The sequence below is a fragment of the Hypanus sabinus genome, chromosome 16 (assembly GCF_030144855.1).
Source record: "Hypanus sabinus isolate sHypSab1 chromosome 16, sHypSab1.hap1, whole genome shotgun sequence".
NCBI classification, from domain to species: Eukaryota; Metazoa; Chordata; class Chondrichthyes; order Myliobatiformes; family Dasyatidae; genus Hypanus; species Hypanus sabinus.
In genome coordinates this window covers 66962738-66988783 of record NC_082721.1, presented here as the reverse complement: position 1 = coordinate 66988783, position 26046 = coordinate 66962738, and the positions used below count along the sequence as shown (strand labels likewise).

The 26046-nt window shown below is 43.5% G+C and overlaps 1 protein-coding gene across 1 annotated transcript in view; it reads right to left on the bottom strand.

Moving 5' to 3' along the window:
* Nucleotides 1-25335, bottom strand: part of LOC132405910 (uncharacterized) — a 150219-nt gene extending 124884 nt beyond the window's left edge. Inside the window, exons 1-3 of the mRNA XM_059990889.1 lie at nt 24165-25335; nt 6693-6780; nt 1127-4440 (exon numbers count right to left, since the gene is read on the bottom strand). Of these exons, the coding sequence (XP_059846872.1) occupies nt 1127-4440; nt 6693-6780; nt 24165-25335 (4573 nt within the window). The remainder of the gene's footprint in view (nt 1-1126; nt 4441-6692; nt 6781-24164) is intronic.
* Nucleotides 25336-26046: the final 711 nt, after the last annotated feature.

Below are 26046 nucleotides of genomic sequence, written 5' to 3'. Positions count from 1 at the left end.
CAGTGAAAAACTTTTCCTAAATGACCAATCCAAGTAAACTTCCCTTCACACACCTGCCCTGATAACTTTTTCAAATCGCACACACATCTTTCCTTCGTTAACTCGTTCAAGAGGGAGAAAATTTATGGGAGATGTGTATGGCATATTCTATTTTTACACAAAGAGTGGTGGGGGCCCTGAACTGGGGGGGGGGAAGGGGAGTAGCGGAAGCAGATATGATAGCGGTGTTTAAGAAGCTGTAAGTGTGGTGGGAATAGAGAATAGAGGGATATGGATCATAAATCGGCAGAAGAGATTTGGTTCAATTCAGCACAGACAACATGGTCCAAAGGGCTTGTTTCTGAGCTGTACATCCTATGTCCTAACTGATCCCAGTAAATCAGCTCTCCAACTATGGACTACTCAGCAGTAATTCTCACAGAAATGTTCCATGGCATATGCAGAGGGCACCTGGGCTTCTGTGTTCACTTCCGGGCACTGCGCCTTGGGAGGGACACCTCATGGAGAGAGTGCAGTGACCATCTACTGGAATTGCAACTGGATTCCAGAAGATTAAGTCACGCAAGAGAGACTGTAAATTCTACAAAATTAAATCAGATCTTTCAGCGGCGTTGTTGGACAACATTGGAAATGCATAAGCCGCAGAAATCTTTGGCAAAAATTGGGAGGGAGGTTAACAATCCACCTTAAAACTGAGATAAACAGATACCTGTCAACCAAAGACTACAAGGAATATGGAATATTTCCAAGGCATACACTACAAGCAATATTTCCTAAGTTCAGTCTACAAGGCTGAAAATCACTGGGAACAAACATGTAACTTGGAACCCAGCACAAAGTGCTGTAGGAATTCAGCAGGTCAGGCTAGTTCCTCCAGCACTTTGTGTGTGCGGGTGTGGGTGTGTTGCTCATCTGCAGAATTCACTTGGGAAGGTAGAGTGGGCAACGATCATCATCTGCCTCTTTTCACGTACCACAGAGCTCACTGGAGCTGCAGCCTAAACGAGGGACTCGTTAATCTAAATACTAAACTACACATACATTTACAAACTTGGCAGCTGCGTGTAAATCACAACTGGTACACACAACAATCTAGTCAATACACTGTACATGCAAGTGAAGTTACCTTTCCTCTTCAGCTTCTGTAACGAGAATTGCTTTTCGATAGCCGTGACCTCTTCTGCACTAACAAAATGGCGTGTGTTGTAGCTAATGCCAACCCGTTTGAGGTGCCCTCGCACATGATTGGCCAGGCCAATCCCGGTGTGGAATTTATCCGGACAGTAGGGGCATTCTCTCTCTTCCAATGGAAACATTCGTAATAAGTTCCGGCTCAAAAGATCTTTTGACTTCTTCATCAGATCTATCGTCATATCTTCACTGGGTACTTCCCAGAAGATCGCCCTGTCAGCTTGCACCTCCAGAGAAGAATCCAATTCCCTTTCTTCAGAGAAGGGGTGAGACTGTGAGCAGTTGCTCAAGACATCAGGCTGTGAATGGCTGCAGACAGATTCACAACGTGAATGCATTTTCTCTCGCAGTGAATGGCTATTAGTGGGGTTGTAAAGTGAATGGATTTCCATGGGCTCATGTGAATGGGTCTCTAAAGACTTGTGTTGCGGGTGGCTGTTTAAAGATTTACATGATGATTGGTCTTCTGTTGAGTCATACAAATGGGTTTCAATGGACTTGTGTTGCGAATGGTTGTTGGCAGGTTTGCAGTGTGATTGGGTGTCCATGGGTTCAAGCTGAGAAAAGACATTTGTAGGTTTGTGAACTGAATGGGTTTCTGTCGGCTCCTGTGAAAGACCATTTGCAAGTTCATTCTCTGGACAGATGCCTAATGGTTCTAAATTGGATTCCAGCCCCTGGTCCTCCGAAGCCAGTTTGCTTTCTGACTGGTTGTCTATTTTCTCCAGCAATATTAATGGCGTCATCCTCACCAGCTGCTGCCGTTGGTCGACAGGGAGGTCTGAGGGAATGTTGACGGCCGCCAGCATCTCCTTTGTGCGCCTCTTCACTGCTCTGGGCCTGCAGGAAGCCGCAGACGGCTCTCCAGATTTCCTTCTCTTCCTCACACGAGGACTTCGGGCACCAGCAGTGAGCCCCGCTGACCCTGGTGCCTTCCGCTCGGGATCCTCCAGCCAAGGCTCCGCCGGAGCGTGACAGGCTCTGCTTCCCACTGCTGCTTCTGCATCTCCTGTCTCCAAATCTTTGTGGGCTGCACGGCCAGCGCCACTCATCCTGGGCAAGAAGTGGTCAATCACGACTTTCCTGTAGGTTAAGGTGGCTCCGAGATTTGTACCCACTTCGTTGCCCGCCTCCATTCCCTTCCAGTGCAGGTCGGCAGTGGAATCAGTTTTTTGAGGATGATAACTTTCTTCAGGCAAGGGGAGAAGGGCCGGCCTGGCACCTTCTTGCAACCCAGGGTACTGGCAAAGGTCTACGGGTGACGTGTACTGGACAACATGCGGACGGACCTTCCTGGCCACGCCTATGGCTGAGTGCATTTTGAAACCGGTGCTCTTTATTCCGCCTTGCAGCAGGGGCTGCCTGGCCCGATAGTGGCACAGGTCCTTGGCAGCGGAAGGTGGTGGCACTCGCTCCGGAATGCCCGGCAGGAACCTTTGGGGGCTTTCCCATTTGTCGGAAGGTCCGGGTGGGTCCCCAGACCCCTGGTGAGTGGGTAGCCAAGCTGTTCTGCCCAGGGGCCAGCCGGGCTTCCGCTGATAGAGGGGTGGCTGACTCAGCTTCACACAGCCTGCCTCGTCCCGCCGGGTATGGGGATAGTCCTTGCCCGCATGCAGGGCCGGAGGCAGTGGCCTGGGGCCGGGCGGACATGGAACACTGACCTCCCGAGAAACGTCCGGTTGGAGGAGCAAACCATGCTCCTGCTGCTCTTTGCCCGCTGTCGCCTGGGCCTTGCAGAGCTTTCCCGGGTGGGAGTGTACCCCTTCGTGCTCCCCCAGTGACGAGGGGGGGCTGGCACCCGAGGTGCGGATACAGCCCTTTGCTCGGGGCTCTGCCAGCTCCTGGATGGCCTCCATGAAGCTGACCCTGCGCGCCTGGTGCTGGCTCATGTGGGACTGGAGGGATGCCGGCTCACAGAAAGAATAGCCACACTCCTGGCAACTGAAAGGGTGCGGCCCCCCCATCGAGCCCTCGCTGCCCTGCCCATCAAAGTGGTCGAGCATGTGCCTGCGAAGGTGCCCCTTGACCTGGAAGTAAACGCTGCACTTGGTGCAGGTGTAAAGCTGGACGGGTTTGCCAAAGGCTCCGGCCTTCCCCGGCACCTCAGCAGATGCCAGCGGGGAATCTTCCACCCCATCACACACACTGGCCGCCACTTGTTCCTCCACTGGCTTGGCGCATTCCAACGGGTAATCTGTGGCAACGTTCTGGTGCTTACTGACCTTGAGCTGGTCTGGAAGGTTAGCCCGTGGCTCTATCGGTTCTTCCGACCCTGAACCAGAAACTGCGGGTAGAGCCTCTTTAGAAATTGCATCACATTCTACCACAAGTTCTTGGCTCTTCCAGTCTTGCCGCCCCTCAGTGCCTTGTTCCTCATTCTCACACTCCTGCCGCACTTCTGCTTGGGCTTTTTCAGGCATTTCTGGACAATCGTCCAACTGTTTCAAATCTGGTTCTTGGCTGACAACCAAAGCTGACACATTGGATGAGGAGGCCGACTCTGGTGCTCCTGACTCTTTGGAGGGAGCTGTCTCCTCGTTTTCAGGGGAATGGAGCTTTTCCGATGTCCCTTCGGAGTCAGAGCCGGAACTTTCCCTCGCATCTTCTCCTGGTCCTCCCAGATTCTCCTTCCTGAATGTCTTGGCTGCTGGCCTGCACAAGGACTCCATCGAGGCTGAACGTGGAATGGAGTTCTCCTCCCTCGCCATGGAAACCTGTAGTGAGAAAAGGCCGGGGGAATTGGCTGGGGATGACTCCAGACCTTCTCCACTGCGCTGACCCTGTCTGGATGGACTCAATGTCAGCTCTGTTTGGACTGATGTACCTTCAGTCAAGACATCACCATTTTGATCAGCAAACCCTCCCTGAAATCTCTCCTTCTCAGCAAACAAAGAGTATGCTGGTGGAATTGTCTCAGTTTCTCCTTGAGCAGCCTGCACCACCTGGCCACTTGGTCCAGGCCCCTCAGGACTGCCTGAGGCAGAGAGGACAGGAGGGTCACCATCGACAGTCGAAGGATTTCTGCTTAACTGAAGAGCTGAGGTGGCCCCTGAAGATTCAACATCACACCCCGCAGAGATCCCTCCCGCGGACAGGGTGGGGCTTCCCACACCGTCCGCTCTCATGGACGTTGCGCTGTCCCAGGACGCAGCTTGACAGAGGCTTGGAGCGTAGCTGGCCACCGAGGCACTGGTTGCTTCTGTGCTGCCATCAACACACTGCTCAGCGAAGTGCTCATCCATCTTTGACCTGTCCACAGAAACAGAGCGAGACAGCGTTACCAGGAGCAGTGAGTCCCGTTTATTTTGTGCGTGTGCCTGCAGCAAGGTGACTGATGACTGCAACCCTCTCCCCACCCCTTGCTTTGCATTAGGCCAATGGCAGCGAGCATGCGAACCCACTGTGGCAGTACAAAGGGCTCCACCCACAACTCATTAATCGTGCAATACAATCCAGTCTCAGTCTTTGAAAAGACTACATCCCTCCTCCATCAATCACAGATGTTAAGTGAAGTCCAGAACAAATGTTAAGATTTGGGCAGGAGTTGGATGGGGAAGCCTCTCGAGCAATGGCAAGGACTTTAAATATTTGCTTGCACCTTGTTTCATTGGATTACTTTCAGATTTATCTTTTTTTTGTGTTATTTATGCTGCATCAGATCTGGAGAAACAACCATTTTGTTCTCCTTTACACTTGTGTACTGAGGAATGACAATAAACAATTCTGATCATCTCAGGGGGCCACATCAAGGCTACGATGCTACCCTTGCTTTTGTGTGTTTTTTTTTCTCTCCGTAATGCTTACACTACGTAATGTACTGGCCAAGAATGGATGCGTAATTTTAAGGTGATTGATGGAAAGTATAGGAAGGGAGATCAGGGGCAAATCACTTTTATACTGAGTGTGGGGGGTGCGTGGAACATGCTGCAAGGTATCACCTCACACTTATCAGGCTTAAACCGCATCTTCCGTTGCTCTGACAACCAATTGATCAATATCATTCTGTTGCCTACGACTAACCCCCCTCGCTATCGAAAACCCCCCTAATGCTGTGTCATTTGCAAATGTCCCTGTTACATTCACATCCAAATCCTCCATATGCACTCGGACAGCCTCTTTACTAGGTACAGGAGATTCCTAATAAAGTGGCGACCGAGTATATTTGTGTATGTTCATGGCCTTCCACCGCTGTAGCCCACCCACTTCTAGGTTCAACAGATTGTGCATTCAGAGATGCTCTTCTGCACACCACTGTTGTAATGCGTGGGTATTTGAATTAATGTTGCCCTCCTGTTAATGACCCATTCTGGCCATTCTCCTCTGACCTCTCTCATTAACAAGGTGTTTTTCACCCACAGATCTGCCGTTTACTGGTTGCTTTTTTTTTTGTTTTTTTCCACCATTCTCTGTAAATTCCAGAGACTGTTGTGCATCAAAATCCCAGAAGATCAACAACATTTGAGATACTCAAACCACCCTGTCTGGCACCAACAACTATTCCACGGTCAAAGTAACTGAGATCACATTTCCTCCTCATTCTGATGTTTGGTCGGAACACCTCTTGACCATGTCTGCATGCTTTTATGCACTGAGTTGCTGCCACATGATTGGCTACAGGTGTGCCTAATGAAGTGGCCAGTGGTACAACACCAGTCACAACTTTCCAATCGCAAAGTGAGACGGCATACAATGGGCCGTCAAAAGTCAACTTGTCATTATGCCAACACGTCGAGTTAAGAGCGCCTAAAGCATCAAGACTAAATAATTACTCTCTTCCTTATCCCTGTACACTCTCTTCCACCCAACCTTTTCCTGCAGCCACTACTCTCCTGCAAGAGGAATGATACCCAGAGACAATAAATAGTTTGAATTCAGGAAACAGAAAACGGTAGGCACAGACCAGTCCATCACAGCCAAAGCCCTCTCCACCACTGAGCACAGTTACATGGAGCTCTGCCACAAGACCATTATCAAAATCCGCCACCACCCAGGCCATGCTCTCTTCTTGCTACTACCATTGGGTAGGAGGTACTGGAGCCTTTGGTACCACACCAGCAGGGATCAGGAACAGTTATTACCCTGCAACCATTGGGCTCCTGAACTAGAGTGAACTTGACTCACTTCAACTCTGAACTGATTCTACAACCTGCAGACTCATTTACAAGGGCACAGGTTCTCACTGTCACTTTAACGTGCACTGTCTGTCTGCTTTTGCCCAGTCTTTGTCTGTTTATGTATAGTTTTTCTTTGATAATTCTATTGCATTTCTTTTTCTGTCCGGTAAACGCCTGCAAGGAAATGAGTCTCGGGGCAGTTTGAAGGTGACTGTCCTTGGACCAGTTCAGGAGATCACTGGGGCCAGTGAAGAAAGACACCAAAAGTGGCTGGAACGATGCAGCATCTTCCCGGTTTCTGGTTCAGAATGACATGATAGCTCGTCTACACAAACGCCACTAAACAGGGAAGGCAAAACAAGGAAGCTGTGGCGGATAGGCACTTACTGACTCGGCTCCACGTCCTGTGGGCTGTTCAGATACCGGTGGTAGCGAAGAGTCACTGGTTCACCGCTGTCCGGAGACCCCTTCATCTCTGTGGGTAGAAATTAAGTTAAGTCCATGGGAAAGCTTGCTCCGAACCCCTCAACCCGCCCGCCACTCTCGGTCGAGTTTCGCAGAGCCGCTGGAATGATCAGTGCAACAAGAGGGAAAATAAATCAGCCATGATCGAGTGGCAGAGCAGACTTGATGGGGATTGAATGTCTGAGCTCTACTCCTGTGTCTTATGGTCCAATGGAAACCAGCAGCTCACCTTCTGCCTCTGCATATCGTTCACTGTTCTCATGCCAAATTCAACAACTTAACTCCTTTTTTACTTCTGTTCCGTTGAACCTATGCTAATTATTTCTCCTCCCTACAACTTGGATATTCCTCCTCATATGTAATACCCTCATTTCTTTTTATAAAGTAACATTGAATCTGCCTCCATCACCCTTTTTTGGGGTCACGTTCAGCCTTTTGCCAATTAGCCAAAATCTTTGTTACCTACCAAAGACCCCAGCAAATCTCTCTCTCCTTACTTACTCTATCTTGGGGTCCAAATCCACAACTCCCTCAAAGTGGCCGAGCACGTAGATAGGATGGTAAAGAAGGCACATGGCACGCTTGCCTTCATTTACGAGGACACAGAGTATCAGAGTAACAAAGTCATAATGTAGCTGTATAAAACTTTATTTACTTCATATGACAATATATTCAACACTGACTAAACTCAGCTTTGACTCCCAATCATGTACAGGAAAGAACACAACTAGAATATATTAAATTTTAGTGCAAAGTGATCGTTGTGGTCATAGTGTAGCTAAACTGTGGAGTTTAAGGTTGCGCAGATTGGTTCAAGAACCAAATGGTTGAAGGGAAGTGGCTGTCCTTGTGTGCGGTTCTGGTTGTCCCGTTATAGGAAGGATGTGTAGGCTTTGGAAAGGGTATGGAAGAGGGCTACCAAGATGCTGCCTGGATCAGAGGGCATGAGGTTGAACAAACTTGAGTCATCTTCTCTGGAGAAGGACATGGCGGATTTCAACAGTTACAATGATCGGAGGCAGTTTGGCAGCGGATTGGTCTGGGGATTCTGCAAGCCATATGAAAATTGACTAACTTCAACAGATGTGTAGTGGAGAGAATGCTGACTGGTTGTATCACGACCTGGTATGGAAACAAGGTCTACAGACCAGACCATCACAGGAAAAGCCAAGGAGTACTGTCACACGACAGTGGCGTCCATCATCAAGGACCCCCACCACTCAGGCCCTGTTCTTCTCACTGCTGTCATCAGGAAGGAGGTACAGAAGCCTCAACTCCCACACCACCAGGTTTAGGAACAGTTATTAATCCTTCAAACATCCAGCTCTTGAACCAGCATGGACAATTCCACTCACCCCTACATTGAACTGATTTCACAACCTATGGACTGACTTTCAAGAACACTACAAATCACGTTCACAATATTATTTATTATTATTGTATTTGCACAATTTGTTGTCTTGTGCACATTGGTTGTTTGCCTTTGTTTAGTGCAATTTTCATTGATTCTATTGTGTTTCTTTGTATCTACTGTGAATGCTCGCAACAAAATATACATACTTTGATAAAAAAAAAATCTTCTCTGGAGTGGCAAAGGCTGGGGGGAGACCTGATAAAGTTTGTAAACTTATGAGTAGCATAGATTGGGTAAATAGTCACAATCTATTCCCCGGGGAAAAAATGTCAAGCACTAGAGGGCATACATCTAAAGTGAGGGGGGAAGATTTACAGGGATGTGTACAGCAAGTTTTTTTAAAAAAGTGAGAGTGGAATGAGCTGTCAGGGGAAGTAGATGCGACTGGCATTTAGGAACTGTTAGACAGACGCATCAATATACACGGGATGGAGGGATATAGATCATGTATAGGCAAAAGAGACAGTATGATTTGTCAATGTGTTCTGTGCAGATATTGTGGCTGATGGGACTGTTCCTGTGCTGCACTGTTCCACGTTAACTCTTTGTCAGATAATATCTTGGTTTAATGATAAACAAGGTTGTTTCCTCCTGGTCACCCGTTTTAATTCTACTTCCCATTCTGACACATTGGTCCATGGCCGCCTCTACTCCCACAATGAGGCCACTCTCAGGATGGAGGAGCAACATATTCTGTCCAGGCAGCCTCCAACCTGAAGGCATGAACATCAACTTTTCTAACTTCCAGTAATTACTTCCCCCCCACCCCCACCTTTTTTCCATTTGCCATTCTGGCTCCCCTCTTAACCCATCCTTTTTCTTCACCTGCCTATCTTCTCCCTCTGGTGTCCCTCCTGCTTCCCATTCTTCCATGCTTACCATTCCCTCTATGTTTTTTAAACAGCTGCACAGACCAGCCATTGCTCTGAGGAGAAAAGTTTTACATGGCCTGACAACTGCACGGTTTTTTTCTTCTAACGATTTTTAAATTAAAAATTATTAGATTATTATTTTTTGAAAGATCGCTTACCAGAAAGTTAAAATATACAATTTTTCAAATCAAACAAACACAAACCACAACTCACAACACAAGTAAGCACTGTTCACTCTAAGCTGCGTGAGTGTGTGGCTGCGCACTAACTGAAATACTCCCATGCACATAGCCTTTGTTGCTATGCAGCTGGGATTTTATTAACAGTTAAGGTCTCCCAGGTAAACACATTTGCACCAGATGCACCAAGCTGCAGCTCCCGAGAGAATATATAAAGGAATTGGATTAAAAACCTTCATCTCATATGGGAGAATGAGGAGGTTAGAGGAGCTACAGGGAGGTAGTCACCCCTAGGGTGTAGGAGACAGGTAACTGGGTGACTGCCAGGAGAAAGAGTGGAAATGCACAGCTAGAGGATTCCAGTAATGTCATCGTCCAGAATGGCAGCTGAAATCAGTAGCACCTCCGCACATTTTGCCCCGTTAATCCATCAAATATAAGATCTTTCGAAAATATCTGAATTAATAAAGGGTGCAAGAATGGGGGAAAAGAATGGAGATAAAAAAAAGCATCACTGCGGAGCCTGTGGACGAGAGGGGTGCAGCGAGCGGCTCTCCTACCCGACCGCGTGGTAGCGAGGCTGATGATGGGCCCTGATCAGGCGAAGCGGCAAATATGATAAAAATTCTGGAAGAGATACGGGAGTTCCAATAAGATATAAAACAGCAACTACATGATATCAAGTCAGAGCTTGCCCATGTCAATCAAAAAATAGCGGTGGCAGAGACACAAATTGAGAAGGTGGACGATCATGTGCAAAACGTGGAACGGATACTAAGTAAGATGATAAAAATATTAAATCAACAAGAAAGTAAACTGCTTGACCAGGAGGGAAGATCATGGCAAAAAAAAATCAGGATAAACAATGTTCCCGAAGGAGCAGAGGATTTATTTGTCTATAATGGAGTTTGTAGGAAAGTTGCTGCGGGAGATTCCTTTGACTATGGAGCCTGAAACTGAGAGGGCACATCGTGTGCTCACCCCGGGGCCTACTGGAGACAGAGAAGATAAGCCACGCTTAATAGTAATTAGATTCCTTCGATACAATACCAAGGTGGAGATTCTACGAAGGGCCTAGGGAAAGAAGAGGGTGTTTTTGGATGGCAAACTAATATATTTTGATCAAGATTACTCCCCAGCGGTCCTGTAGAAATGTAAAGAATACTCTGAAGTAAAGCAAATATTAAAGCAAGGAAAGATTAAATTCCAAACTCCGTACCCTGCTAAACTGCGGGTGTTTTATGACGATGGGATCCAACTAAATCAGACAGTGGAAGAGGCGAATACAGACATGAAGGCCAGAGGGTTGCCTGTCAGCGGGATCAAACCGAGGGAAAGCCTGGCTGAGCAGTTATCCCACTCTGCTTGGGAAATAGTGAGAGAATCGAGAAAGCAGGGGATGGGAGGAAGGCAGAGAAATATATCAGGAAGAGACTGTGAGTTTCCCGAAGACAGCCCTCACCCCCTCCAGAAGAGCCATAAGGTTTGGTTAACTTTAAATGTGTTGAGAAGCTAAACAGAAGCAAAAATAGACGTTGATACTTACCATAATGGGGATTTTATATTATTCAATTATTCTTTTTTATTCATTCATTTACTCCTTTTTCCCCACCTAAATGAGAATGAATATTTATATGGGAGTAATACACAGGGACATCTTTTCTGTGTAATGGATATAGATTTGTTCACTGACTTTTATGGGTTCTGCAATGGGGGCACTCAACACACAGGTAGGAGGGGCTATCCCCCACAGCTAAACGTTTCCTCCAGCTCAACCCGGGGTCATCCACTAGAGACCTCAGCCTTGGAATCGCACCTTTGCTGACTTTTTTTTCATTATTCGCATTTCTTGGTTTGTATTTGTTCAAGGAGTAGATCGATTAAGTTTTATTCTGCTAATTTCAATGATGTGTTGACAGATAAATACACATGGCTAAGGAAAAAGTAAAATTCTTTCCAAAATGAAAAAAGAACAAGCCCATGTAGTATATTTACAGGAAACTCACTTAAGTGATAATGAGCATTGAAAACTAAGAGAATGGGCTTCACTGATTTGTTTTTCTCTTCATATAAATCAGGACATAGGAGAGGAATTGCTATTCTCACCTGAAGCAAGCTGAATTTTGAAAAAGTATTCTCAATGGGAGACAAGGAGGGCAGATATATTCTGGTAAGGGGGAATATAGACAGAAATTCAGTTACTCTATTGAATATATATGCACCCCCAGTAAGTGATATTAGTTTCTTTCAGAAAATTACTAATATTATGGTAACAGAAACAGAAAATCTCCTGATAGGTGGGGGAGACTTAAATTTACAATTACAACCAAAGTTAGACTCTTCCAATAGAAAACCCTATGAAATAAAATCCTTACATAAGAAAGTTAATACACTTTTTGAGGATATTGGTATATTGATATATGGAGGGACCTTTTCCCCAACAGAAGGGATTACACTCATTATTCTGCTCCCCCCATTCTGTATATACAAGAATAGACTATTTCATAACATTTGGAAAAGACAAAGACAAAATAAACACCTGTGGAATTGGGACAATAGATATATGTGACCATGCACCTATATATTTATCTGTTGATTTTGACCTACAACCAAAGATTACTATTTGGAAACTAAATTCAAGTCTACTCAATGATTCCTACTTTAAGGAACAAATTAAAAAAGAAATTGGTCTTTACTTAGAATTCAATGATAATAGAGAGGTTTCACCTCCCATTTTATGAGATACTCTGAAGGCTGTTTTAAGAGGGAAAATTATGGCGATATCTTCATATAAGAAAAAATTAAGGAATAAAACATTAGAGGAATTACAAAATAGGCAGAAGGAACAAGAAAAAAAACAAATTGAATTTGGCACAGGATACAATAGAGGAAATTTTAAAAATTAGGAATGAAATTAATAGTTTGGCTATGCAAGAAATCGGGAAAAATTTAATGCTTCTGAAACAGAGATATTATGAAAAAGGATCTAAGTCTATGAAAATACTGGCATGAAAACTGAAAAAAATATAGCAGAAAATACAATTCATAGAATTAGGGATCCAAGAACAAAAATGATAAAAAAAAAGATAAGTGAAATTCAAGAAGCTTTCGAAGTGTTCTACAAAACTCTATATTCCAAAGTTCCAGGGAGAAACATAACCCAAATTGACACCTTCCTGAATTCGCTAGAGTTACCCACTTTAAGCAAAGAACAAAATAGAACCATGACTGCTGACATAACTGAAGTTGAACTAAAAGCTGCAATTAGTCGGCTTAAATTAAGCAAGTCACCGGGATCAGATGGTATACGGCAGAGTGGTACAAAGAATTTAAAAATGAGTTAATTCATGTCTTACTCCCCACACTGAAATGGGCTCTAAAAAAGGCACAAATGCCACCCAGCTGGAAGGAAGTGATAATCTCAGCTATACTGAAAGAAGACAAGGATAAAATGGAATGTGGGTCATTTAGACCAATATCCATTCTTAATGTAGATTATAGATTATTTCCCTCCATCATGGCCAAACGATTATTAGAGTTTCTACTCAAACTGATATGTAACGATCAGACAGATTTTATACAACAACAGCAAACACAAGACAATATATGAAGGACACTTCACATTATGGACCATATACAAAAAAATAAAATTGAAGTAATAATGATAAACGTGGATGCTGAAAAGACATTTGATTCAGCTAATTGGAATTTTCTTCACAGAGTTTTACATAGATTTGGTCTCCATGACACAATTATTAAAACTATACCAGCACTATATGACAACCCTACTGCTAGGATTAAAATTAATGGATATTTATCAAACAGTTTTACCCTAGAAAGGGGCATGAGACAGGGTTGTGCATGGTCACCGCTACTCTTCGCATTAGATCTGGAAACATGAGCTCAATACATCAGACAAAATGAAGATATCAGGGGAATTACTATTAAAGGAACAGAGCATAAATTGGCCTGTTAAGCAGATGACATTTTGATCTATCTAGGACATACTCTTTACCTAAATTAATGCAATCCTTTGAACAATATGGTCAATTATCAGGATACAAGATCAACATAGATAAAATCCAATTACTCTCATATAACTATAGCCCACCAAGAAAAACTGAAAGTAGATATCCCTGGGCATGGCAAACAGAGTTTTTCAAATATTTGGGCATCATTATGCCAAAAGATTTGGCAAAATTATCAGAATGCAATTATCAGCCTATATATAAAAAAATTAAGGAAGATATAACAAGATGGAACCTAATTCCTTTTTGTCTCAGTTCAAGGATTGAGTCTATTAAAATGAATACTGCCCAGACTATTATATCTCTTTCAAACCCTACCAATAGAGATTAATCAAAATCAATTCAATGAATGGAACAAAATGTTATCAAGGTATATTTGGCAAGGTAAGGCCTAGAGTTCATCTCAAAACTTTTCAATTAGGCAAGGAAGGGGGGGGGGTGAAGAGATGGGGCCGCCCTTCTCTTAGAGATTATTATTTTGCAGCACAGTTGAGAGCTGTGATATGTTAGTGCAACCCATCATATGATGCTCAATAGAAAAACATTAAGGGGATACTTCCATCTGCACACAGGCAATTTTGGCTGATAACAACCTACAAAGGTACATAAATACTACTGATAACCCATGGGTGAAATGTACTCAAAATATGGAAAACTATTATAAAAGAATATAAATTAGTGGGAGATATTGCAATTCTTATACGGTGTGCATATGACTCTAATTTTACACCAAATAAATTGGATGCTAGATTTAAGGACTGGACAGCTAAAGGAATAACAGTTCTTTGCAACATAATGAAAGAAGGAACACTGTTCAGTTTTGAAATGCTTAAAGAGAAACACTTATTAGAAAAACAAGATTTTTATCGGTACTTACAGATGTGACAATATGTTATTAGGACAGTTAAAAATGTAACTGAGGCAAGAACATGTTTGATAGAGCTCTTTAGAAAAGCAACAGAATCAACAAACTCATTCGAAAGGCCAGTGAAGTCGTGGGGTTGGAACTGGACTCTCTGACGGTGGTGTCTGAAAAGAGGATGCTGTCTAAGTTGCATGCCATCTTGGACAATGTCTCCCATCCACTCCGTAATGTACTGGTTAGGCACAGGAGTACATTCAGCCAGAGACTCATTCCACCGAGATGTAACACTGAGCGTCATAGGATATCATTCCTACCTGTGGCCATCAAACTTTACAACTCCTCCCTCGGAGTGTCAGACACCCTGAGCCAATAGGCTGGTCCTGGACTTATTTCCACTTGGCATAATTAACTTATTATTATTTAATTATTTATGGTTTTATATTGCTATATTTCTTCACTATTCTTGGTGATGCTGTAACGAAACCCAATTTCCCTCGAGATCAATAAAGTATGTTTGTCTGTCATATAATTCAGATAACAGTAGTAGAATCATTTCAAGTGTATATAAGGGTTTGTCGAACCTTAAAACACATTCGACTTCATACATTAAAACAAAATGGGAGAAGGAAGGAGGAATAATTATATCTGAGGAAGAATGGACAATAATATGGAGATATCAATGGAACTGTACCAGTTCACAAAAATGGAGGGAGTTCAGATGGAAAAACTTGATAAGATATTTTATGACACCCTCTCAGAAATCCCGTTATGATAGTAACCTCCCAGTTTGCTGGATAAATTGTGGAAAACAAAATGCAAACCATTATCATATTTTCTGGGAATGCCCCATTATCAAAGACTATTGGAGTGGGATACACAATGTCCTACAAGACATCTGTAAATGTGAAATACCTTTAGAAAGTAAGACAATATATTTTGGGTATATACCTCAAGAATGGTTGAAAAGAGATAAATATTTAATGAATATACTGCTGGTGGCTGGTTAAAAAAAACTCTTACTAGGAAATGGTTATCACAGGAGAGCCCAACTTTAAATGCATAGATGGAAATTACAATGGACATCTACAAAATGGAGACGATAACAGCATCTGTTAATCATAAGTTGGAACAATTTGATTCATACTGGGAAAAATGGTTTAACTACATAACACCTCACAGGCCTGATTTTTTCCTCACAAATCAATGAATAAGTTGTAAAAAAAAAGATCACTCCCTACTTGTGCATAATTTTCTCCTTTAGCTTGTTCTTTCTTCCCTCTCTTTTCTATAAGAGTATACCTCAGATAAATATTATGCAGAGATTTGTGGCATATATGACTATATGATATATATGTACAATATCTGAAATACATCTTATGGAAATGTTTGTTCGATGATGAACTTCAATAAAAAAATAAATTACAAAAAACAAGGAAATGCACAGCCAGTGCAGAGCACACTGTTGCCATTCCCCTCAACAATAAGTATATAGCTTTAGATACTATTGCGATTGAGGGGGATGACCTACCGGGGGGAGCCACAGTGACCGGGTCTCTGGCATTTAATCTGGTGCAGTGGCTCAGAAGAGCAGAGAGGTGAGGAGGACTGCACCGTTGATAGGAGATTACCTAGTCAGAGAAACAAAGACGAGGTTCTGTGGTGCAATAGAGACACCCAAATGGTGCGTTGCCTCCCTGGTGCCAGGATCAGGGATATCTTGGATAGTGTCCATGGGATTCTCAATGGTAAGTGTGAGCAGCCAGAAGTCCTGGTACATATTGGCACCAATCACATAGGTAGACAAGGTGAGGAGGTCCTGAAGAGAGATTTTAGGAAGCTAGGTAGAAAGATGAGAAACAGGATCTGAAGTGTAGTAATCTCTGGCCATGTGGCAGTGATGGTAAGAATAGAACAGTTTGCCAGGTGAATGCGTGGCTAAGTAACTGGTGTAGGGCGCAGGGGTTCAGATTTGTGGATCACTGGTATCCCTTCCGGGGAAGGTATGACCTGTACAAAAGGGATGGGTTGCACCCAAACCAGAGGGGGTTTAATATCCTTGCGGGCAAGTTGGCTAGGGCTGTTCAGGTGGGCTGAAACTAATTTGGCAGGGGGATGAGAATCAGAGTGACAGTGCTGAAGGTGAGGTTTTCGGTTTACAAACAGAGGCAATGTGTAGTGAGCAGAGGCTGTTCATAGGGCAAAACTGCAGTCAACAGGATGAGTTTCAAAGCAAAAGGTTGAAAAATCACAAAGGGTGAATACAGGACTGAGGGCGTTGTATCTGAAAGTGCACCGTATATGGAATAAGATACATGAACTTGTAGCACAGTTACAGTCTGGCATGTATGATGCTGTAGAAATCACTAAATCATGGCTGAAAGAAGATTATAGCTGGGTCCTTAATGTCCAAATATTTACATTGTAGCAAAAGGACAGGAGGCAGAGGAGGCAGCATTACTCTGCTGGTAAAAATGAAATCAAATCATTAGAAAGCGGCTGGAAGGTGTTGAATCCTTGTGGATAGAGCTAAGGAACTGGGAGGGTAAAAAGACCCTGATGGGAGTTGTATGCAGACCCCCAAACAGTAGTAAGGACGTGGTCTAATTTGTGGTCTACAAATTACAATGGGACATAGAAAATGCAAGCCAAAAGAACAATGCTACAATAGTCATGGGGAATTTCGATATGCAAGTAGATTGGGAAAATCGGGTAGGTATTGGATTCCAAGAGGGGGAATTTCTAGAATGCCAGCGAGATGGCTTTTTAGAGCAGTTCGTGGTTGAGCCCACTAGGGATTCAGCTATTCTGATTAGGTGTTTTGCAATGAATCGGAACTGATCAGCGAGCTCAAGGGTAAAAGAACCCTTAGGGGCTAGTGATCATAATATGATCAAATTCACCCTGAAATTTGAGAAGGAGAATATAAAGTTAGATATATCAGTATTACAGTGGAGTAAAAGAGATTACAGAGGCAAAAGAGAGAGGAGTTGGCCAGAATTGATTGGAAAAGAACATTGGTAGGGATGACGGCAGAGCTGCACTGGCTGGAATTTCTGGAAGCAATTTGGAAGATACAGAATATATACATCCCAAAGAGGAAGAAGTTTTCTAAAGGCAAGTTGACACACAATGGCTAACAAGAGTGAGCCAACATAAAAGCCACAGAGAAAGCCAACATATAATAGAGTAAAAATTTGAAGGAAGTTAGAGGATTGCGAAGCTTTTAAAAATCAACAGAAGGCAACTAAAAAAGTTATTAAGAAGGTAAAGATGGAATACGAAAGTAAGCTATCCAGTAATATTAAAGAGGATGCCAAAAGTTTCTTGAGTTACATCAAGTGTACAGAGAGATGAGAGTGGGTTTTGGACTGCTGGAACACAATGCTGGAGAGGTAATACTAGGGGATAATGAAATGGCGGACAAACTGAATAAGCACTAGTCTTCACTGTGGGAGACTCCAGCAGTATGGTGTGAGTTCCAGGTGTCAGAGTCATGGTGTGAAGTTACCATTACTTGATAAAATAGACCACAGTCAGCATCATTTCCTCAAGGGAAGATCTTGCCTGAAAAACCAGTTGGAATTCTTTGAAGAAATAACAAGCTCAATAGACAAAGGAGAATTGTTTGATGTTGTGTACTTGGATTTTCAGAAGGCCTTTGATAAGATGCCACACGAGGCTGCCTAGCAAGCCACGAGCCCATGGTATTACAGGAAAGATTCCAGCATGGACCATGCAGAAGCTGATTGGCAGGAGGCAAAGAGTGGGAATAAAGAGAGTCTTTTCTGGTTGGTTGCAGTGACTAGTGATGTTCCACAGGATTGGGACCGATTATTTTTACGTTACGTGCCAATGATTTTGATGATAGAATTGATGGCTTTGTTACAAAGTTTGCAGACAATATGAAGATAGGTGCAGGGGTGGGTGGTTTTGAGGAAGTAGAGAGGCTACATAAGGACTTAGTAAGATTAGGAGAATGGGTAAAGAAATGGAAGATGGTATTCAGTGTTGGGAAGTGTATGATCATGCACTTTGGTAGAAGAAAGGGTTGACTATTTGAAGAGAAAATACAAAGAGACTTGGGAGTCCTCGTGCAGGATTCCTTAAAGGTTAATTTGCAGGTTGAGTCTGTGGTGAGGAAAGCAAATGCGATGTTAGCATTCGTTTCAAAAGGACGAGAATATAAAAGCAAGGATGTAATGTTGAGGCTTTATAAAACACTGGTGAGGCCTCACTTGGAATATTGTGAGTAGTTTTGGGCCCCTTATCTTAGACAGGATGTGCTGAAACTGAAGAGGGTTCAGAGGAGGTTCACAAAAATAATTTCAAGATTGAACAGCTTGTCATATGAAGAGCGTTTGATTGCTCTGGGCCCGTATTCACTAGAATTCACAAGAATGAGAGATGACCTCATTGAAACCCATCAAATGGTGACAGGCCTTGTTAGAGTAAATATGGAGAGGATGTTCCCTATCGTGGGAGAGTCTAAGACTCTTAGAATAGAGATGAGGAGGAATTTCTTTAGCCAGAGAGTGATAAATCTGTGGAATTATTTGTGACAGGAAGGTGTGGAATCCAAATCTTTACACATATTTTAAGGCAGAGTTTGTTAGAACCTTGATTGGTCAGGACATGAAGGGATATGGGGAGGTGGGGGGGAAGGAGGCAGAAGATTGGGGCTGAGAAGATTGGACCGGCCATGATGAAATGGTGGAGTAGTCTCCTACCATGGGCCAAATGGCCTCATCCTACTCCTGTATCCTATGGTCTAAAGTGCTGTGTAGTTTTCAGGCCATGGGAAAAGTTCCTGCTCAGAACAATGGTTGGTCCATGTAGCTGGGAAAAAAATGAGAGGTTGTTGCAGGTAAGTGATGTCAGGCAGTCAAAACGATTGACAGACATAATGCCAAAAGTAAAATCTTTTGACGAGATGGTGTCAGCATTCAGTGGGCTGGCAGTTTATTAATAATGAGCTACCAACTTCCATTCTGTGTTTATTGTTACAATTTGTAACAATGTTGTAACTTGAAACATTGACAATGTAAATACATTGAAGCTCTAAAATGCTTCAAAGTAAAGGTTGTATTACATTTATTATTTTGAAAATGTATGGATTATATTCATTAATGTAGAAATAATTACAAGGTATTTCACAACTATATTAACATTATATAAATGAAAATTCCAGTTGTTTGGTAACAAAGGCTACGTGCACGGGAGCATTTCAGTTACTGCACTGCTGAGCACCCACACAGCTTAGAGGGAATAGTGCCAATGGCCCACTCTCCTTTCCTATCAGATTTCTTCTTCACCTATCATCTTGCAGCTTACCTTTACCTTCTCCTATCACTTCGCCCACACACCTTCCCCCTCGGCTGGCTTTACTAATCATCTGCCAGCTTGTACTCCTCCCCATACCCCCACTTTCTTGCTCTGGCTTCTCTCCCTCCCTGTCAGTCCTGGTGAAGGGTTTTGGCCCAATACGCCAACTATTTATTGACGCTGCCTGACCTGCTGCTGAGTTATCCCAGCATTTTGTGTGTGTTGCTCTGGACTTTCAACATCTGCAGAATCTCTTGTGTTTTATGTTTTCCTCTGCACCCTGGGAACCAGACACAAACAAAGCTCCAATTTTCCAGGTGAGATGCTCAGAGGAGTGGACTGCGAGAGCCGGAAGTCAGCGCAGTGCCCATTTACAATTTGAAACTGTTATCTGCCCTGCTGACTCAGTTGTTCCGGGGTTGCACACTGTACACTGGAAACATTGTAACTGCAGCAGAAAGAACCCACGTGGGTGGTTGCTGGCTCTTCAGAGAAAGGAGACTTTGCAACAATATTTCATTCAGAGCAAGTAGCAGTTTGAGGAATGCTGACATTTGATACAACGGTAACTGGGCCACACATTCAGCAGGATGTCTTGTAGCGACTGTCAGGTTACAAGCTGAAACCTAAGTGCTGGAGACACAGTAACCCTGGAAACCACACGCTAGCCAAAGCTTTTATTAATGTATCACTACAATGGCAACAAAGCTGGCCTCTGTCATCAATGATCCTCACCATCCGGGTCATACCCTCTTCTCACTGCTGCTTCCCTGAAGTCCCAAAACACCAGGTTCAGCCACAGCTGCGTACTTTCATACAACCATCAGGTTGTTGAACTAACCTGTACAACCCTAACCCTACCTCAGCAACTGAACACTATGGAACAATACTTTTTACACTACCATGGACTTGCCTCTGATTGTGGTTTTCTTTGCACTATGCCTGGTTTTGCACAGTTTAAAAAAAAACTTATATAATTTGTATTAATTTATTCGCCATATATATTTACATGTAATCGGAATTTACTGTAGTGTGTTGGTCTGGGCACGACATGCAACACAAAACAATATTCAACAATTATAAAGAATAACGAATTATATAAAAATAATTTAGAGGTTAATGTACAGATATTGGATAAAATGTGCATAAATACGTAAATTCCAGCATGTATGTACAATATAAACAATGGTTTGAAGTGTTTACAGTGCAGGGTCAGGGTAACAGATAGAGGCGGGTAGGGAGCTAAGTGAACTAGTTGATCAAGTTAACTGCCCAGGGGAAGAAACCTTTAAGACAGGATGAAGTTTTTATTTTAATGGCCCTATAGCACTTTTTAGAAGGGAGTTTTTGGAAAAGGCAGTTTGCAGGGTGGGTAGAGCCAGCAATGATTTTACTCTGCCCAGGACACATACAAGTCCTGCAGTGAAAGTAGACTGCAGCCAACAACCTTTATATAATTTAAGTTCTGTGTGTTGCCTGAACCCGCAGTCAGTAGCCACTTTATAAGGTATCTCCTGTAACCAATAATGTCGCCACTAAGTGTATGTTCCTTTGCTGCTGTAGCTCATCCACTTTGAGGTCTGATGCTGATAGATGTGCCTCTACACACCACTGTTGTAATGCCTGGTTATTTGAGTTACTGTCACCTTGAACCAGTTTCACTGTTCTCCTCTGACCTCTCTCCTTAACAAGGCACTTGCGCCTACAGAACTACCGTTCACTGCATGTTTTTTAGTTTTTTGCACCACTCTCTGTAAATTCTAGAGACTATTGTGTGTGAAAATCCCAGGAGATCAGCAGTTTCTGAGATCCTCAAACCACCCCGTCTGGCTCCAACAATCATTCCACAGTCAGTCATTTAGATCACATTTCTTCCCCCCACTCTGATGTTTGGTTTGAACAACAAATGAATCTTTTGACCGTGTTTGCACTGAGTTGCTGCCACATGATTGGCTGATTAAATAGTTGCATTAACAAACTGGTGTACAGGTGGCCATAAGAGTATTTGCCTGTGATGCTGCTGTAAGTTTTTCCTTGTACTTGTGCACATGACTCTAGACTTGATTTTAAGAGACCAGCTGGGCCATTAAGCCTGACACATACACCACCACCACCCCCCGCCCCCCCCCCACACACACACACTTACTCTCAGGACAATTCACTAAGTTACCCCCAGGCTCACCACTCCTATGCTCTGGAAGAGGCAAAGAAACCCCACAAAGACCAACCCCCCCAATCAAATAAATTGAAAAACTATTCTAGAAAATGTTTCTTCACACTTTCAGGATGCAATGATGCAATTTCCACCCTCGGCAAGTGCACATCGAACTAATGCTTATCATACCCTCTCAAAACATGGAAAAATTCTTCAAGTCCACTTCTCACAGTAGCTCTAGAGACGTGCAACACATGACAGAGAACTCCAAATCTACCAAGTTTAATTCAATCCTTGCACTGGGTTGACTTGACTCAGCAACAGGTACAAAATAATATTAATGTTGTAGGAAGTTTTCGATTTGTTGTGAGTAATCTATTGATGTGATTCTGCTGTATCAGTATCCCAATATCATGGATCAACGATCAATTTTATTCGCCATATACATTTACATGTACAGTGAATTCCAATTAATTGGGCCATCGGCTAAGTGGGGCAGTGGCCCATTTGGGACAAATCTTAAAAAATAAAAAAAAGAGAAAATAGCTGGGATTCTCTTCGTTTATTTGGGACACTCTGCCACTTAATTGTGACAGGAGACTGTTGTTGAACAGTATCCAGCCAGCGGCAGTCACGTACACTACTTGTGTGGCTGTTATACTCTACTCCCAGCTTAATGCAAATAGTTTTAAAATCGTATTAGTTGTGTGTGTTTGTGCTCGAAAAAGCAGTGTTTTTTGTTACTGATTGTTGGCGAGAAATATGCAGAAAGAACTGTTTTGATCTCTGATGTTTCAGGCATTGAAGCTTGGAGATGCCAGGAACAATTTCACTACTTCGGCATAGTGGAACTCTCAGTCACGAACGTCCACAGAGCCGGAGCCTCTGTGTTTAAAGAGCACATGAGCAAGCACAAAATGCTGGAGGAGCTCAGCAGGCGAGGCAGCAACTACGGAGGGGAATAAATAGTCAACATTTCGGACTGAGACCCTTCATCAGGACTCTGATAAGGAAGTATTTTGCAATATTCCAGCAAGAAGTAACGCACAGGAAACTATCAGCAAACAATTCTTTTCTAAATGAAGAGGAATATATTCCCAATTTTAATGCCAGCATCAAGCATACTCATTGTTAAATTCAAGATGCATTTAAAGTGTTTGTTTAAAAATACGCGAACAGATTAAATTCTGTGTCACACATCAAAACAAAATGCCAATGCTGTAAATCTGAAACTCATTCTTTCGAAGAATGGTGGGGGTGGGGGATTTCATTGGAACCTATTGAATATTGAAAGGACTAGATAGAATATTGGGGGAACATAGGACCAGAGCGCACAGTCTCAAAATACAAGGACAACCCTTTAGAACAGAGGTGAGGAGTGATTTCTTTAACCAGAGGGTGGTGAATCTGTGGAATTAATTGCCATGGATGCCAAGTTATTGGGTATATTTAAAGTAGTGGTTGTTGATTAGTCAGGTTGTTGATTACAGGATGAAGGCAAGAGAATGGGGTTGAGAGGGATAATAAATCAGCCATGATGGAATGGCAGACCAGACTCAATAGACCGAATGGCCTAATTCTGCTCCGAGGTCTTACAGTTCTATGGCATTATGAAACAAAAACAGAAGATGTCGGAAAGCTCAGCAGGCTAGGCAGCATCTGTGGAGAGAGAACCTCTACAAAAAACAGCAAATCCTCATCAACACTGAGGTTTACCAACATTTTCTTGCCAGTGTTGGAAATCGCTTCACTAAGTTGTGCAGAAGCATTTTCTGGAATAGCTTTTTGACCTTGAGGGTTGAGAGCTTTAGGTTCCTGGGAATGAACATTACCGACAACCTGTTGTCGTCCAACCACATTGATGTAATGGTCAAGTAATACCTTTACTAGGTATTCCCCAGAATCCTCACTCCAATTCCAGGTCATGGCCTGACCTTCTCCTTCTTTATATTTTTGTTTAACATTCTAAAATTTATTTAGGATCAGTGTGGTTTCTCCTTTTGTTCTTGGCCAATTTTTGTCGATGCAACTGCTCTGCAAGAAACGGCAGAAAGTTGTGGACACAGCTCAACACATCGTGCAAACCAGCCTCCCCTCCACGAACTGTCTATATTTCTCCCTGCCTCAGTAAAGCAGCCAGCATAATCAAAGACCCCACCTACCCCAGACTCTATACTCCCGTCTCCCAATGGGCAAAAGAAAGCCCGAAAGCACGTCATCAGGCTCAGGGGCAGCTTCTATCCCACTGTTATACTACTGAATGGCTTCCTATACAATAATTTGGACTCTTCACTATGGACATTATGCACTTTCTCAGTAGCTTTTATATTTTATTCTGCGTTGTTCTACCTCGATGTACGATGTAATGATTCTGATTTGTATGAACAGAATGCGAAACAACACAAGCACAATGCTGGAGGAAATCAGCAGAGGAATAGACTGTATGCAAGACAAGCTTTTCATTCTATCTTGGTACATATGTATGCCAATAATGAACCAATACTAGTACCTGGGGTGTTTTAAATTCTGCACTGGGTCTCTCTGACTTAGCACTATTACCTGCGCCCAGACTCGACAGAGTTCGATCTGTCTGATGGACCTCCATCACCGGCAATGCCTGGTCTCGGGACATAATGACGGAAATCTCATTCGCAGCCATGACCTTGGAGCCGCTTTCATCCCTTTCAGACGTAATGCTGGAGGAACTCTCCACGTTACTTTGATGCTCGAGAGGACTGGTGACAAGCTCTGTTTCAGGCCAAGAGCAGAGAGCGCTGTGCGAGTCACTACTCGCCTTTCCGCCACTGTCAGCTGACAACGCAGCATCTTCCTTGCCATCGCCAAGAGAACCTTGATTAAAGCACCCCATTTCCTCATCGTCTCCTGCACAAGCAACTTCAAACTCATAGGACATTGGATTGACAGAAGTATCCATGTCTTCTCCGGGCTCACAAGACACATCGAAGCTGTAAGAGACCGGATCCAAGGAAGTATACTGCACCTCCTCTCCGCAGGCTACATCATACTCGTAGGTCATCTGATCCAGCGGTGTGTACTGGCTTCCCTCTCTCTCACAAGACAGATCAAACCTATACAATATCCCATCCACAGCAGTGCCACGAACTGTATTTAACGTGTGCATGTCCTGTTCATCTTGCATGTAGGTTGCCAACAACTCCTTACCTCCCACCTCTGACATGTTCAGATTTATTCCGTCCAAGATATTCTCCGGCAGACAAGTGGAGAAAGAACTTGATTGGCCACATTGGTTTGGGCCAGAAGTCAAGTTCTCGTTTAACATGGGGTGTGTTGGAGCGGGTCCAAGTTTGGTTCTCCCAGGCTCTGGATCAGTGTGAATTTGCTCCTTGTGTCCAACATGGACCTGTCGTTCTAATGGACTCATTGGCTTATAGCTAGGGCAGTCCGAGTACTGGCTCTCAAATTCCACCCTGGGTCTTGAGCCTGGCGGAGTCCTCAGCAGTGCTGGGACACCCTCAAGGGACTGTTCACACTCTGGAAGACAGGTGGTTCCACCACGTGTCTCCCCCATGCCCCTTACGTGCAAACTGGCACCGCTCTCCCCTTCCGGATTACGTTGCAGAAGTCTAGTGTTGATGACTTGATCTCCGGACAGATTCAACACGTCATCGGGGCTGCAAAACCCCTTGTTGATGTTGGTCTGCAGCTCTTCGTCCCATTGTATTAATTCCTGATGACTGTTTTTCTCCATTGAACTGATGCAACAACTGTGCCCTCTTGCAAACTGTCTTATAAATGACCTTGACAGCTGGAAGAGAAGAGATTTATAATATCATTACTTCTAAGTCCAATAATCACATGGTTTATTCACCAAATTCAATCCCATCAATGATTCTAATTAGATCATAATGCCATAAGACACAAGAACAGAATTAGGCCCTTCAGCCCATCGAGTCCGCTCTGCCATTTGATCATGGCTGATTTATTACCCTCTCAATTCCATTCTCCTGCCTTCTCCCCATAAATGTATACACCCTTACTAATCAAGAACTTATCACCTCAGCTCTATACACCCAATGATTTGGCCTCCACAATGTATTCACCAGATTTACCACTCTCTGGCTAAAGAAATTCATTTCCATCTCTGTCTAAAGGGATGTCCTTCTACTCTGAGGCTGTGCTCCACTACGAAAAACATCCTCTGCAAGTCCACTCCATCTAGGCCTTTCAATATTTCATATTTCAATTAGATCTCTCCCCACACCCTGCCCCAATTTGTCTAAACTCCAGTGAGTACAGGTCCAGAGCCATCAAATGCTCCTCATACGTTAATCCTTTCATTCTTGGGATCATTCTCATGAACCTCCTCTGGACTCTCTCCAATGCCAGCACCATCCTTTCTTAGATAAAGGGCCCAAAAAAATCAACTAATTTGTTGACTACCGATGTATTGCTAGTCTTT